The sequence below is a fragment of the Lissotriton helveticus genome, chromosome 5_1 (genome assembly GCF_964261635.1).
Source record: "Lissotriton helveticus chromosome 5_1, aLisHel1.1, whole genome shotgun sequence".
Classification (NCBI taxonomy): domain Eukaryota; kingdom Metazoa; phylum Chordata; class Amphibia; order Caudata; family Salamandridae; genus Lissotriton; species Lissotriton helveticus.
The window spans coordinates 301,930,045-301,946,756 of NC_136065.1; the positions used below are offsets into that span (position 1 = coordinate 301,930,045).

Consider the following 16,712-nt stretch of genomic DNA (forward strand, 5'->3'; position numbering starts at 1 on the left):
AGTTGAAAGCTCATATAATCTAATGTAGTCTGTATATAATTTTAGTAAAACCAAAAGATCTTGGCTTATGACACACCTTAAACAAGCATTGGCAAATTCAATAGGTATCTGCAATCAGAGAGCTATAGCCTGTGGCCGTATCAATAGAATTAATCTGTGACTTATTCAATTGGTAAAAATATCTGTTATGTGATCCACGTTGCTACGAGGAATGTTGAATCAAACTCAATGCAAAACACAAATTATGTGAAAATAAATGAGTTGGGCAATTAGAACTAGAGGCATTGACAACCCTTTTTTGACGATGTCGAACGACATCAGTAAAGAGCAGTTCTAGTATTGTTGCTGTTTACTATGGCAAAAAAAGAATGAAAAAGAAGCTGCTGTTGGATGTAGCATCATTCTGTCGGCTCATGAATGCACCATTAAGTGTGTGCACGTGTGTATACAGAATGTCAAAGGCACCTTTTTCTTTTTAGTGACACTTAGAACTTGGGTGTCACTTAGAACAAACATGCTTCCGGTAACAACAACTTGCTTGAAAATAGGGGTGCTTCATTTGTCGAGCTGTCTCTCAGCTCATGTAATACAAATAAAGCAAAGTTTGTCCAAAGGATAATGTCCTTTTTATGCAACACTAAAACACTAAAAACTTGGAGTACAAAAGTTTTTTGTAATAAGAGTGCAGCAGTAGTGATTTCCTCAGCTTTAGTATGATGAAACGCTGAGTTAGCCCAGCCAGGGTTCAAATAAGTCAAAAATCCTACAAAGGGTTACGTGGTAAAAACAGTGATCACCCAGGGCAATTGGACTCACTTGAAATGACTTCGGAAGGATGAAAGGTTGACGTAGCCCTGCTGAGAGTTGAACCTGTGACCTGATAGGTAAAAACAAAGACCTCAGCAGTGACAGCTCAAATTATAAAGCTGGGCACCCAGAAGATATTTCCATAGCAGGTGCATTCACCCACAGGTTAACTGAACAGTGCATTCAATCACATGGTACAAGAAATTGCATAACTGCTTCTCAAACCTCAGATACACTTGTGCAAGAAACTTTCCCACAATCTCCACTTAAAGCACACCAGAGGCTCGGAACAGCTGCCAGGTGCTCGTCCTATTCTCGATTTGGCTGAAGAGGTTGGTGCCCGACACACAGGCGATGAGTAAGCCGAAGCTTTAGTCAAAGTTTCTGAAATGCATCCTCGGCAGCCTCCAACTGGCTGGGTAATCCACTGAGAGCGGACGTCCAGGAGCAGCGATATGTCGAAACAGAGCTTATAAAGGAGGTGATCTGACCCCTCCCCAAAACACTAGAACAAGCAAAAAAACAAGCCGCAATAGGGACTGTGGGTGGGGGCAAGCAATTGGAAGTGGCAAGCAATGGACAGGGAAAAGTTAGCTAAAAGAACGAGGGAGGATAGATGGGTGCATGCACACCGGTGAGGGAGGACTGGAGGAACACGGAGGGGGGTGCACAATGGAGCCAGCTGAGAAAACGAGCAGTGATGATGGAGGGGGTAGGGACACGTAACAAGTGCCCTCTGAAAACACTGGCTGAGATTTGATCTCCGCCTTTGAGTGCTCAGCAAATGGGAGATCAGAACAAGATATACTGGCCTGTTTACAGAAACTCAGTGGACCTCGTAGTGAGTGAAAAAGGCTCGACCATGTGAATTGCTTTTCAACAAAGAAATAAGTAGTTCTTAAAACAGTTGCTAAAATGGTGATCAGTGGAATGATGTAGTACTTTGTCCCTGCTCTCGGGGAGGGCTATTCACAGGAAGAGGCATGATAACTTCAAATTGGGAGAAAGAATAGCAGAAAAGACAGTAATGTTGACAGCGCCAATACATCTTGTTTTGCAGAAACCTATTGACTTGGCCAATACTTGTTTCTTGTTGTGGTGACTGGCCCTTTTCAGGACGCATCTTAACAATGTAATTAGTCTTTCACCCTGACTGCCCTTCTACTCCACTTGTTGGGAATCGATTGCTGCAGATGGCAAGGTCAAAGAAAAACGTTTCAAAACATATACTGTTATTTTAATGCCATTTTGGAGTCCTCCATGTGCGAAACTCCCCCTTACGTCAGCGCCACCCCTTGTCTACTTATTGACAACTGTCTCTTTCATCTATCTAGCAGGATGTGGGATTGACTTTGGTCTTTCACCCTGTAGTCTTTACTGTGCAGTTGGATTTACGAAATTCCAAAGTGGAGTATGCTAGCATGGTGAAACAAGTCTGACAAAATATTATTTTAGAGAATTACTAAATTGGGGGATTAATAATTCTACGAAAATCTGATGAGTTTCTTGGGGGGGGGGGGGGGAGGAATGTGCTAGAACAAGGTCTGAATCCTTCAATGTAGTTGATGAAAAAAACTTTCACTCTTCAAAGGTGCTGTCATGCAGAAATATTACCTGTTCACACTTCTTTGCAATGTAATGCAGAGTAGCGCCAATGCCTCATGACTCCTTTAAACAAGCTTTATTATTTTGCCCATGGAGTCAAATTTCACAGAGGAGTTGATAAACCCCTGACTAAATCGCTCACTTTGGATGTTGAGGTTTGCTACTTCAGGAACTCTATACTCCTCCATTGGTACACAAGGGTTCTTATGTTTGTACTAGTTGATTCAATGCCCATTAGATCCCCCATGTTATACTAATGTTCTGATTTTGTTGCCTTTGCCGCAAATTGTAAAGGGTTCTGATATCCTTCGGGATCAAGTTCGCGCTATATAAAACTTTATAAATAAATAAATAAAGGGTGTTATTTAGGCCTTGATACAGTACATCCTGAAACCAACTTTTAAGCTTTAAATGGGTTGTCCGGGGTTGCATTATCCAGATATAGGAAGGAGTTCCCCCTATTGCACATGAAAAGTTCTATGGAGAAAACTACAAAGCTTGGGCATCTCTAAAACAACTTGCTTCGTGCAATAATGTCGCTATACACCTCGACCTGGGTGAATGTCAAGCTATCACAGAGATGGTTACAACAAGGACAATTACAACAGACAATGGACTAAAGCACGGCTGTGTTCTTGCTCCCGTTATTTAATGTTTATACCAGGGATATGTCCTTGGCTCTAAAGCATGCCAACCTGATCCCACCAAAAATCAGAGATTTTAAGGTCACGCTTCTCCAATATACAGATGACCTCATTCTGCTGGACCACTCCAGAACTGGGATAAAGCGCTAAATGTCCTCCATAAGTACAGCGAGGTAAACAAAATGAAGGCAAATGAAACTAAGGCAAAAGTCGTACTCTTTGGTTGGACGACTAAGAGAATTAACCAAGACTGGAGCTTGGGCCCTCTGAAAATAAAAATGACAATCATAAAATTATTTAAGTGTGTGGTTGGCCACAAGCAGAGGAACCAAAACTCAACTGGGCCACCTCAAAAGCAAAGGCCGACCTAATTATTACTAGACTCAGTCAGCCCAACACAGTATTAGAGAGCCCCTCCTCAGTTCCAATTCCACGGGTATTCAGTACATCCCTCCTATCCGTGATGAACTACGGTCAAGAAGCTTTCATGGGGCAGCTCACTGAAATAACGGACAAAATGCAACTTAAATCGTACCAAATAATTATTAGGCTACCCCAGTATTCAAGTATGATCATAGTGGAACTCCGTTTGGGGGGCATAACGTGTTCTAACATTGATCCCATCCAAAAATACTATTATAGGACCATCAAGGCCCCGTCCAACACACTGAAATCAGCACTCTGGCTCATCTTCGATTTACAGAAGAACCCTTGGGCTAACAAATTAAATAAATCACTTGATGACCTCCAAATCGACTGGTCTGACCTGAATAAAGGTCTGCTCTCGCACATGGCACTTAAAACCGTCTTGAAAAGACAGACAAAATCACTGTCAATGCTGATATGTCCAAGCTGAAGAGCACACTGGTCCTCGTTTTTTTTTTGTTATCTTTTTTTATTAAAGTTCCATAGCAGCAATATATAACAAACACACATGAATAATACAGCCAATACGGCTTAAACAAAACATCCGTCATTATTACAATTGTAGACCTAAGTCCTTAACCCATATTCTCACTTGGCAATTAGTCAATATAAGTCTCCTATATAATACACAACAACCTAAATTACCCAGCCATATACTCCCTCACCGCACCCCAAATCAATAATCCTAATTTCCTTTTCCTAGATCCCTTCACGGCGTTCATGCTGTACTCCAAATTATACACATTAAGAAACTTAGCCCGCCAGAACTCAAAAGACTGGGCCTCTTGCTGTAACCACAAGGATGCGATTGTCAACCGAGCAACCGCAGTGGCCATAAAAATTTAATATCGATGCTTATAAAATGGCTGCCGCTCCCCAACCTCCTACCCTATACCCAGCAACATCATAGATTGAGAGATTTTAACCCCATAGCTAGTTATTTCAGTCAAGAACTTCTAAATGGATTCTATCAGAGGGTCCTGTACCTCACATGCAAAGAAAACATGTACAATATCAGCACCATCTTTACCGCAGCGAAAACACCTCCCATCATGCTGAGCCCCCCACTTCATCATTTCTGAAGGGGTATGATCTAAATTAAATATCATTTCATAATGTTGACTTTTAAGATTGGCTGCACACAAAATCATTCTTGCCAGATCAATGGATTCTTCCAATAAGATCCCGGGATTACCCAACCAAGTTCTCCATTTCAAATTCTACTTTTCTAAATCATCCAATCTACCCTCTAACAATACTTTATAGATAGTCCCGATCTTCTCTTGCCGTCTAATAGATTCTATGATTTTAACCTTCGTAGTGCCAATAGGGTATTTCGCCAGAAAATCTCTAATTTGTAAATACTTGAAGAAGTACGTAGAGGGTAGATGGAATTTATCCACCAGCTCAGCAAATGCGTAAATTCGCCCACCGTCTTGATATAAGTCACCAAGACTGGTAATCCCCCTCCTCCTCCAACCTAGTGCCACCTGGTCCCGAAAAATCGAGGGGAGTACTCCAACGGAATTAATAGGGGTATACTTAGACAGTACCGGAATCTCACAGCTCTTCCGTACAGTAGTTCACACTTCGAGCAAAGCATTCAGTACCTTAAAGCGTGTTCTTTTAAAATAGCTACCATCCACACTATTTAAAAAGGTACTGCTTTACCTCTGAGCCTAGAATCATCTGTTAGATTGAAGGTGCTTCGACTAGGTTACTAACATCCTCTCCAGTAAGCGATAGCCGCATCATATGCTAATAGGTATCCGTTCTGTCTGAGACCACACCAATATCTTCAGTGCTCGATTGGAAATGCCTCCCTTAAACAAATCAATGCGGCAAGGTTGATGTGCCTCCAGATGAAAGAAATTAACCCCAAATGGCACTTCCTTTACGTGATCGTCAACTGTAGGCTTTGTGGCTAAAAAACGGAGTTGTTTCATCACCTATTTTTCTGCTGCCCTGTCCTGCTGCCAACCTGGTGTACTTTTAAAACAACTTTTTTTAACCCACAGAATTCGAACCTGTAAAGAGGCCATTAATTTTGTCTTCACTATGACTGAGCCATGCGATCTGGCTAAATTTGGCACATGTTAGCCACATCAAGAACTCTTTAAAGAACTTAACAAGACTGGCTAGGCGCAGACTATAAAGATAAGCCCCATTTCAGCTACGCTGCCGATGGCAAGCAACGACTTTATTTGCGTAATACCTACGTGCCTCATACTAATGGTCACCACCAATGCTCCTTTTTTCAGAATTGTCTTTTAATGTCTATTTACTACTGAATCTTTTAGCACATTACCAGCTAAATTGTTTTTTGTATGCACTTTATCCATCGCCGCCGCTCCACCTTTTGTAAGATACATGCCCACTGCTAGGCTATCGAGGCTCTTTTTCAGAATACATACACTTTCCAGGTGTCTCGGGTACTGTGGATTATTAACCTGGCTTGATTTCAGCCTCAGGTCTCATCTTGCGTTCTCAAAGCAACACTTCTAACATCCCCTTCAACTTTTATTAGGATTTTTACCCTATTTGAGCGCCTTTGTTATAGCAGTTTTTACCTATTTAACTCTTGTGTTAATCTAAATTAGACTTTTGCAACACTGTATAAATGCAAACCTTTCCCCTCTTCTATCCCTCCGCTATCCTTCTCAATCCAAATAACTGCCTATCCTTTCCACCGCTCAAATTACTTCATGTTTCACTATACTAACTCGCCACTAATCTTGTATTGGTTCCAGAGTACCGTGCTACTCGCCAAGAAAGCGCTTCACCTCGTCAGGGGTCGTAAACTCTATATAAATGCAATTACAATACAATGATTTTAGTTAATTACACAATACACGGAGATTGATTGACTGACGCATGGAAAGTGTCTGAATTTAGAGCCGAATCGGAGCTCTTCTGTAGCCAGGGGTCAAGAGGGGAAGGGATGATAGGCATGCAAATTAAACTGATGGATATTTAGGTAAGGAGAGGTCGCCCTGAATTGATGGATAATCATTAATACAGTGGCAATGTAGGTAGGCAGCACGTGTAGCTTCACTTGCTAGTGAAATGAACCACTGTCACTTGTGAAAAGCACGGCGTTCCTCTGATAATCCCATCCTCATTACAAATGTTACAGAATTATACCAGAATAGAATAGAGTCGCTTAAGGTAATCACACTGGGATAAATTGGACAATTCAAAAAGTGAAATAATACACCTCATTTAACGCCAATTTATGGAGCCATTATTGTGGAAAGAACAATGAAGTATGATTTGTTCCCTCAAAACTTTCACTCTCGTAATTACCCCTATACACCAAAATATGAAAGAAAATCAAACATTATTGCTACATCGAGTATACTTAGTCAGACTAATCGAATCACACGCCTGCTTGCATTTTTGGTATTAACAATAATTAATGTGCTTTGAAAAGTGGCACACATTCACTCTTAAACATATGCTTTCTACACCTCAGCATGTGGTGAACGGAACAAAGGAATCCACTAAATCCCTTGAGCCATAATTCTGTAGCTGTTACCTAATTGACATGTAAATCAGTTTGTAATCCCTTGTAAAAAATAAGCCTGCATTGATGGATCGTATAGCATGACCCATCTATCCCCTTCATCTCATACCGAGATCAAATTATATCTAGCCAGCATCATCGCTCATTCTGTATTTCACCTGAATTGACCCACCTTCCTTTAAACCAGTGGCAAAACCGATTTTGGACCAATCATGCAGGAGGACATTATAACATCACAACCCTGTCACTGTAAGATATATTGCAACATCCCAGACAAGGACATGCAGCAACACATAAATGAGTAAACCGAGAATGACACCATAATATAAATCCCTAAACCCCACCTCACAAAATGTCTAAACACTGTGTGGCTGCACACCCCAACATCCACTTTACCCTGCACACTGGCCTAACTGACCTAGCATACATCACCAAGCCTGGCCCGAGTGTATAGCCACACAAATGATCCCATTCATACCCACTGCACACCATGCAACAAATCACCCCACCTAGCACCACACAATCTCGCTTTACTCTCGATCAACCAACAAATCGTGCACACATTTTATCACTCCTCCTCTTCAGGTATTTTTACAGATAACACAACCCGTGCTGCCACATTACTGCACGTCCTTGCACAAAATACCATACGCACTTCGACAATCCACACTCCCTATCTGCCACAGCACAAATGCCACAAAATATCCTCTTGAAAAGACACTAATCCCCAATATTGCATAATTACATCACTCCTCACCATTTTTCACCCTGCTCATCTTAGCAGCAACTTGCACCACACCTACATCACAATCTCACCACACCACATCTCTCCATGAATCACTAAAGGACATTCCATTAGGACACCACCCTCACAATACACACTACCTCGCAACTCCATATACAATTGTAATCGCAAACACTACGAACTCCATTGTTTATTGCCACAGATAAGACCACCTGCTGCAAGACATTAAATCTGACCGCCCCCACCTAATCTCAGCAACATTCATCACTACAATATATCTGAATGACCAGCTACATTCACCAGATGTTCACCCACCCAGTGAGTGGCACTGTAACATGGCATGCTACACAAACCAGGAACCCAATAAAAAGACCATGGTTCCTTGAGTATATATCAAAAGTTGCACTTCATGAACCAATCAAAGGGAACCGTAATCCATATTTGCTAAACTGCTGGCCATACAGTTGAATGCAGTTATGTTCTATTTTAATACACTTCCGTTATTCATATAATGAAGAAAACCATTCTCTGTGCTGACCTGGCCACACAGTGCACATGTAAACAAAGTATCATAATAAAATGTCTACATACAAATCACAACTTTAAATCATTCAAAGACGACAAGCTATTGGTATGAGGCTAGTCCACTGTATCACAAAACAGTGCAAAGAAATCAGAGAACAAATGTGTTCAGTTGCGCAAATGATGTATGAATCCATTTAGAATGAATGGGTCATCATCAGGGCAGCAACATTTTGAGCTAAAGAAACCGAATTGTGGAGGGCAAACAATATGATGTACTTGGACCGTCACAATTAGAGGACCCATCGCCAAGAGGAAGCTCGCTATGCAGGTGATGAATTATGGAAAGACTTGGCGATGGTTGGTCTGGTACACCTCTCTGACAAGATGTATATTCCACTAGACTAACTGATGTGTTGCAGCCCACTCCAATAGTCTTCCGTTGTCAGACCCTTTGCATTTCCAGATCGAACAACAAATATGAATTTGGGCACATCATGAATTTAAGCTCATCAAACAATTCATGCTAAAACAATAAAGCAAATACAGTATTGTGGTCCTGTTCCAGACACATCCCATTGGCTGTTGTTTGTGAGGCTGCTATGTAGGCATCTTACATGCCGTCTTCAAGCCTATCCCTCTTGATGCTTCTAGGGGGATGCAAGTTTGGCCAGAAGCTCTGTAGAATGTATTTGCTTGAAGCCATATCTGCTATATGCAGTAGTCTCCATTTTCAGCGTTATAGATTTTTACTTTTTTTTTGTAAACTTGCCAACTGTGGCAGTGCAGGCACTTCCAACGCATTCATGAAGTATGGGGAGCTTTTTGAAAAGTAGCAAGACTAGAAAATAGATTCCATAAAAGTGATCAGTGGGGCTTTCCAATCTAATTCCACTCTTAAAGTAGCTCCGGAGGCGCTGTGATCCTGTCACAAACTAAGAACCTCCCAAAGGAATGGGTCTAGTCTGAGTGGTATTGCACTTGGCTGTGGGTGAGAAAGCAGTGTTCATGGCCGCTCTTGGCAAGGGCATCTTAAAACATTTGCCTTTGTCCTTATTTCACTTTTGTGGTGGTGTGCTTTATTGTAAATATAACTCTAGGAAAGGGTTGGCTTCTCTAGTTCTGTTGATTGCACCTGGGCTAATAAATGAGATGGTTGATATTTGCACAGTGATGTCTATTGAATGTCACCACATAAGATCTACTTTTCACTCATTCTTATGAAGGCGTCGGTTCTTCTGTATGGGCCAGAGCGCATCCTGGTCAGAGGTGCACTTGTACCTGAAAACTCCATGTGTGATAGTCGTACCAGAAGTGTCATGGAACAAACAGCCGGTCACACAGTGTTCCGAGAAGCGGTTCTTTGTCCGCCATAAATACTCCGTTTCAAAGTACTGACAAGTGTGAGAGGAATAAGATTTTGATACTTCATTTTACTTCCTACTTACGAAGTTGGAAATAAATTAATATTCTGAGAGCAGAGAAGTAATATTTTATGACGTGTGAAATGTGCATGTTTTAAAAGATGATTTTTCAAGTTTTAAGCGCCTTCTCCAACAGCATCAAAGAGGTATTTTCCCACTTTTGAAATCGGGCAGCAACCATTAAATTGTGCCTGTTTGTGGCCCTACAACTGTACCTAGCCTTAGTGCGAGCGCAGCAGTAGGCAACCTTTGCTTATCCGCTGCTCATGTTTTTTTTCCAGTTAGAAGGGTCTCTCAGAACGCCTCATTTTCTTTAGCGGATGTGGCTAGATTTAACGTAGATGCACTTGTGCTTATCTGGATTACTTTTCCTAGCCCTCGGTCTGTCTTTACCGGCACAGTTTGCCACTCTTGGGTCCTGGGTGGCATGCAACTATATGCTGCCCATGAATGGCAAATGGGCATGGTACGGTATGTCCGGTATGGTCAGGTTGCTTACCTTGCCTCTTTCCCCTCTGCCCTCCGTTGTCTGTATGCATGGTCCTGTCCCCTCCCTATTGTTTTCCATGGTGTGTTGTGCTGCACTGCCCTCCCGCTTGCCCTGTGTCATGTACCGTGCTTCTGCAACTCCGGGCGCCTGCACTGTAAATTGGGTTTGGTTCCCCCCCCACCTCCCCCCCTCTACCATCAATGCAGCAAAAACAGTGTTGCTTTGGCAACCGTTTCAACTCAAAAAAATATTTTCAACTGTCATTAGTAGCAAATTGCTTGCTCTCTGTTATGTCCCTAATTCTAACCATAGTCTTTCAACTATAAAAACTGGACTCGACTTCCCACAGCCGACAGAAGCAGGCAAGGGGTTATGGACTCGGAGGCGAGGATTATGCTAAACTCTCATTTACTCAGCAACCTTAAAAAACGTGTTTATTCAAAGACAACAAATCTCATGAGTGTTTGTAACAAGTCAACAAAACAACCATAGAGTAAATCCCATATATCCAAAGTCAAGTAACATCACTTCCTCTTTCTTCGAGCGAGACATCTTGAATTCCACTTTCCTTTCAGAATTCTTGAAGAAAACTTTCATTGAACCTGTGTTGTGATCCCAAAAACTCTTAAGATACTTATCCAACACTGAAGACTTCTGAGGGTACTGGAAGGGTAATAGATTGTACCCAATCTGGAGGAATCATCCTCTCCTCCATATCCTTAATTATATTTAAACTTTCTTTCACGTTAGCTAGGAAATTTTATATTCTATGTTCTGACCGGAGGCTTCGATTGTGCTAGTTTAAAGATGGTTAAGAAGTGAAGCAATGCCAGTGATCAGTGTAAAGTAAACAGTCTTTAAAGTGGAATCTGAAGACCAATCTACTACTGTTCTAAGACTATCCTCTGGGCGGCTTCCCAGGGAGAAGGCCTTCGCGGCCATAGCACCCCTGATGGAATGAGTCTCAATGGAGGATGTATCGATACCGGCCTCTTGCATGATCCATCTCACCCAATGGGAGACCGTTGTCCCAAGACTGGCTTGAAAGGCTTCTTAAACAGTTGAGCCATGCTCGGTGGTCTGTATTCCTGTGTCATATACTCATAGGCTCTCAAACAGTTTACTACACACAATTTTGGGTGACTTGGAATGTCCGTAAAGTGGACACCTCTGGTATTGGACTTAGTGCGTTGTGAAATTGTGAATAACACCCCTTTCAGAGTAAACATATGTGCCGTAATAGCTAAGGCTCAAACATCAGAAACTAATTTACAGGAGATAAGACATAGCAGCACTGATAACTTATCTGTTAATTCCTTATGAGACAGATGTTGATTATCTTGCCATGATTGCAGAAATCGAATAACCATATTCACATTCCACAGTGAAAAATATTTTGGTTCTGGTGGTAAGGACTAGCGACTACCCCTCAGAAGTCGACGGACTAAGGAGTGTTCCCCAACTGGAATATCATGGACCAGAATATGAGCCGCCAAAATGGCCGATCCTCTTGCGTGGACAGTGCGATAAGCCAACCGCTTGTCCACCAATTCCAACAGGAAGTTGACCATATGCACTAAATCTGCCCCTGCTTGATCAAGATCCCATCGCAGACACCAGTGTGACCATCTCCTCCATGCTGAACCGTGTCTCTTGATGGTAGATTTTGCCCAGGCTCTAATGATAAGGGAGGTAGCCTGTGACAAAAGTTCCGGGACGTCCCAACTTTTCCTATAATTCTCCAACCCATCATTAGGAGAGTCCCTTACTGAACTAGTTGGTACAAGTTGCCATGTGGGTCAGTCAGTAGATGAAGAGTCGGGGAAAGTCAGATTGGAAAGTCCATAGTAATTCCAGAAGAACTGGATACCATAATTATTTCCAAAGCGGTGTCACCAAGATCACTTCCGCCTTCTGACAACTGACCAAAGCAGTGATCCTGGCTATCATTGAGAACAAAAAATGCATACCTCCGAACCGGACTCCCTTCCTGAAGGAAAATGTCTGTCCCTTCCGCTAGAGGATCCTAACACCAGCTGAAAATACAGAAAAGTTGATGGTTGAGTTGACTCAAAAAGATCTACATGGTATGGGCCCCACCGCGCCATCAGTAACTGAATAAGAGAGGGATCCAGCTTCCATGCGCTGTAGTCCTACAGGTGTCTGGATTGCCAGTCTGCAGGCTAATTGAGTTTCCCCAGCAGTTATTCTGCCGTCATCGACAGCATGCTTTCCAGGTAATATTCACAGAATTCCCTGAGCAAATCCGCCAGTACCTCGGACCTCGTACCCTCCCTGGTGGTTTATAAATTTCACTGTCATTGTTGTCCATCTTCAACAGGATGGCTCAGGATATCTTGTTAGCCGCAAACTCCAAACCGCAAAGGATATGGCAAGGAGTTCCAGATATTTGATGAGGAGAGCCTCCTCTTGCTCTGACCATTGTCCTCCAATAGTAATGATTCCACAGCATGTACCCTATCTGACTGGTATTGGGCTCAATAACACGTTACGGGGACGAACCAAATAAGGCTCTGCCATTCCAGTCATGCATATGATTGAGCCACCGCTGAAGTTCCATTTGGGGAAAGGAAAATTTCCTGCGCATACGCCCGGCGTCTCCAGAGTTTTTGCGCCTACAGGTGTTGTAGGGCCTGGTAATGCAGTGATTCCGGAAAGATCACTTGGATCGAAGAAAACAAAAGGCTTAGCATTCTGGCCAAATGCCTCAGGGAAAAAATTCCTCTCCAAAGTTTTGCGTAACTCCCGACTAGTCAGGAGTTCTTCTTCTGGGGCAAGCGAAGGGACTGATGCACTGTGTCGACTTTCAATCCCTGAAATGTCATCTGCTATGCCTCCACAAATTCTGACTTCTGGCCTTCCCTCTAAAGCCCAGCGCCTGCAATAGACTGGGCCATCTGTAGTTGAGGCTAATGAAGATTTTTACCTGGTGCTTCAGGAGGATGTCATCAAGGCACACTATTAGTCGCACTCCCCGTGCTCGAAGCCATTCCATAATAGGCCACAACACCTTGGTGAAGCACCAAGGTGCTGAGGACAGACAGAACTGCAGGCATGTGAATTCGAAAATTTGCCGGTCCCTCTTGAATTGTAGAAGCCTGTGGGGAGGAAAAATAGGAATAGTGACGTAGGTGTCCTTCAGACTGAGCCGTACCAACCAGTCGTTAGGCAACAGATTGTCATAGAAGGTGGATGCCATCCATTTTAAAATGGCGGTATACCACCCATCGATTGACATCCCTCAGATTTATAACTGGTCTGAAACCCATTTCCTTTTTCTCGACCAGAAAAATATTGCTCAAGAATCCCCTGGGGTGAAGAACCAAAAGTGTAATGACCTCATTTCAGGAAGTTCTCTCACCTCTTGGTATACCACCTGCATCCCTTCCCCTGAAAAGACTGAGGGATGGGGTCGGGAGTGTTGGCGGGGCGTACCGTAAAACCTGTGAAAATCTCGTGACTCGTGAGGCTGTCTGGATGCACCCCATAGAGGGACATCACCGTTGTTATGCTGGGATTTTAATAGCAATGGCTGGAGTGTGTTATTTAAAGCCTAATGAGACTAATTATCAATTAACAAAGCATACTGTAAGTTAATATGAAAGGTTAAGCCATTCCATAATAGGCCACAACACCTTGGTGAAACACCAAGGTGCTGAGGACAGACAGAACTGCAGGCATGGGAATTCGAAAATGTGCTGGTCCCTCTTGAATTGTAGAAGAAAAGCACTTATCTGGCTGCTGAGCCGCGAAGAAAGAGGAAGTGCTGTTCCTTGAATTTGCATATACCGGTACTCTATTGTTGTTTTGTTTACTCTTTGCAAATACTCATGTGATTTGTAGTCTCTGAATAAACATGTTAGTTCAAGCTGCTGAGTGATCAAATGAGTTAAGCATAATCGGAGGCTCCAGTCCTGACATGGAATTTCAGTGGTTAAATGGCATGTTTTACTGACATTTTCACCTTACTTTAACGTCCCTTTATCCTTTGGGGTTTTTTTTTCAGTGAAAAAAAAGAAGGAAAAAAAGTATATATGTATATATTATATTCCCTGAAAACGACAAAGGTTAAAGATACATCATAACTAGATGAAAAAGGACCGTTAAAACATACCATTTTAAATAAACAAAACTGCTGAAATTCACCAGTTATAAGTCTTGTGTAAAAAAAAAAAACTTGCGCCCTAAAGTAACTTGCACGGTGTTGTCATCAATGATCTCATTTAAGATGTTAGTGATGTATAAATGATTTCCTCGAACATGTCATGAGTGATGTAATATTGGAGGTAATTAGCGGGCATGACAAATGACATGAGTTATAGTTACATTGGGCATGAGTTATTAGAGAACTATAACTGGTGAATTTTTGTTGTTTTGTTAGTTTAAAATGCTATGGTTTCACTGACATTTTCACCTAACTATAACGTCCCTCTAATCTTAGTTTTATTTTTTCCAATGTATGTGTGTGTATATAGATATATAGAGTTGAGGCAGAGCACCACTTTGAAGCAGAAAGATAAGGGGTACAATTAGTCACAAGACAGGTAGATCAGAAAGTATTTATGAAGAAAGCCGAGACTTGAAAGCGATCCTCCTATTAATAGGGAGCTGCTTCTGAAACTGGCAGACACTGTAATTAATGACTGGGAATCAGAATTCCACTGCATGTTTAACTGTATTGGCAGCAAAATAAACTCCGACTTTCTAAAATGTTAATATAGAGACCTCTTTCAGCAACAGGGTTACGTTTTAGCCCTTAACATGTACCAACCAGTTGGATGAATGTGTCTGGAAATTGACCCTTTTGACTTTTTATTTTTTTAACTGCAGGTAAAATTACAATGCTTTACAACTGTACTCTGTAAATTACAATTTAAGTTAGCGCCTTTAGGCTGTATATGTGCAGAAAGCTTTATTGGTATGATAATTTGTATGCTGCACTGGCCGCTTAAATATACATTTTAATCGAAAACTCCTCATTGACATATGAGCCCTTTCTCCAACAATTGATGTGTGCTATCCGTGGTAAAATGCCGAGCCCTAAAAGCATGTCTCTTTGGAGCTGATCTTATTAGAGTTTTTCGTCTTTGTGATTTGTGTAGTCTGTATTCTCAAACTGAAGTTCAGATTGTAATGTTTTTTAAGTTTCGAAGCAAATCTGAAAACATGGCAAGATAAAATGTGTGTTCTGTCATCCTAAACGCAGTTTTCTTCTCTCTTTGCAGTTAACAAGCACAAGCCATGGATTGAAACTACATATCATGGCATAGTAACAGAAAATGATGACGCTGTTTTGCTGGATCCTCCCCTCATAGCTTTGGATAAGGACGCCCCACTTCGCTACGCAGGTATGGCACCCTGAAATTTAAGTGCCCACATAGTAGGCCTGAACAGGAGTAGTTCTGGGTCCTTATGCCTTTTGATTGTTGACTAGTATATATCGGATGCATTTGACCCATCCTGGCATACTGTGATACAAATGATGTATTATTATTTCGTGAATAATGCCTCTTCTACAAAACAGCCACTCATGCCAAACATTTTCCTTACTTCTTCTACATATTCCTATTTACCTGTATGTGACGGAAAAAAGCAGTGTAAATGAGTAAGCTATACTGATAGGTAACTGCTGCATGGCCACACAACGCAGTCTTTCATTTGTTTTGTAACTGGAGAATTAGCAATTAACAAATGTCTGTATCCTCATTGTTGCATTCTTTTACAGCACCCAGGGTAGCACAATTCTTTTTTGTGCTCCGATTGTCCACCCTGACGTTTGTCTCCCCAATTTCCGTGACAACAATGTGAAACTTATGTTTGTGTCTTCCACTATTTGATTTCTGTGTCTGATTATAAAATCCATTGACTGGGACAGAGTAATGGTAAAGCAATAAGAAAGGGGACTTGGACTAAGTCCTATCAACGGAGTACTTGGGTCCCGCCCTGCTTTTTTGTGTTTCAACATTAATCTCATTACAAATCAACCCGTTTTTAGGTCTCACCTTCAGGCTACTTTTGGCTGTTTGTTGTCAAATACCTGTTGCAGAAAATACCAATACCTAGAATGGGCTTTGGGCCATTCGATTGCTTATTTGTTGGTTTTCTTGTCAATCTCAATTGCTTGCTACTTATTCCATGGCTTACCTCCTTCCTCTAAGTGTTTGTTCTTCCATTGAAGCACATCCTCTTTATCGTCTATTTGATACGATGACTTGTATCTTTCCACGGCTCACATTAAGTGAACTACTTTTCTTGCATCACTCAGAGAGTGGATTTATTTGCTGTCTCACTGATGTGCTGCTTTCACCTTCAAATATCCGTACACACGGATGAGGTGGGAGCAACAGCTCTACTTGTTGCTCCCACCTCATCCCCCTTCCCAGTGTTTGTTGCTTCAATCACCCCTCCCTATTATTATAATTTCCCTCTTGCCTCAAACTCTGTTAGTGCTTTCTGGCTCCCCCTGTTTACTCTCTGTTGCTTTTTATTCACTTTTCCTCCA

General features: G+C 41.9%; 1 protein-coding gene across 4 annotated transcripts in view; it reads left to right on the forward strand.

The window, feature by feature from the left end:
- CLSTN1 (calsyntenin 1) overlaps positions 1–16,712 on the forward strand; it is a 329,531-nt gene that overhangs the window by 76,442 nt on the left and 236,377 nt on the right. For all 4 annotated transcript variants that reach the window (XM_078642290.1, XM_078642287.1, XM_078642289.1 and 1 more), the window contains exon 2: positions 15,436–15,558. In XM_078642290.1, coding sequence (XP_078498416.1) covers positions 15,436–15,558 — 123 coding nt within the window. The remainder of the gene's footprint in view (positions 1–15,435; positions 15,559–16,712) is intronic.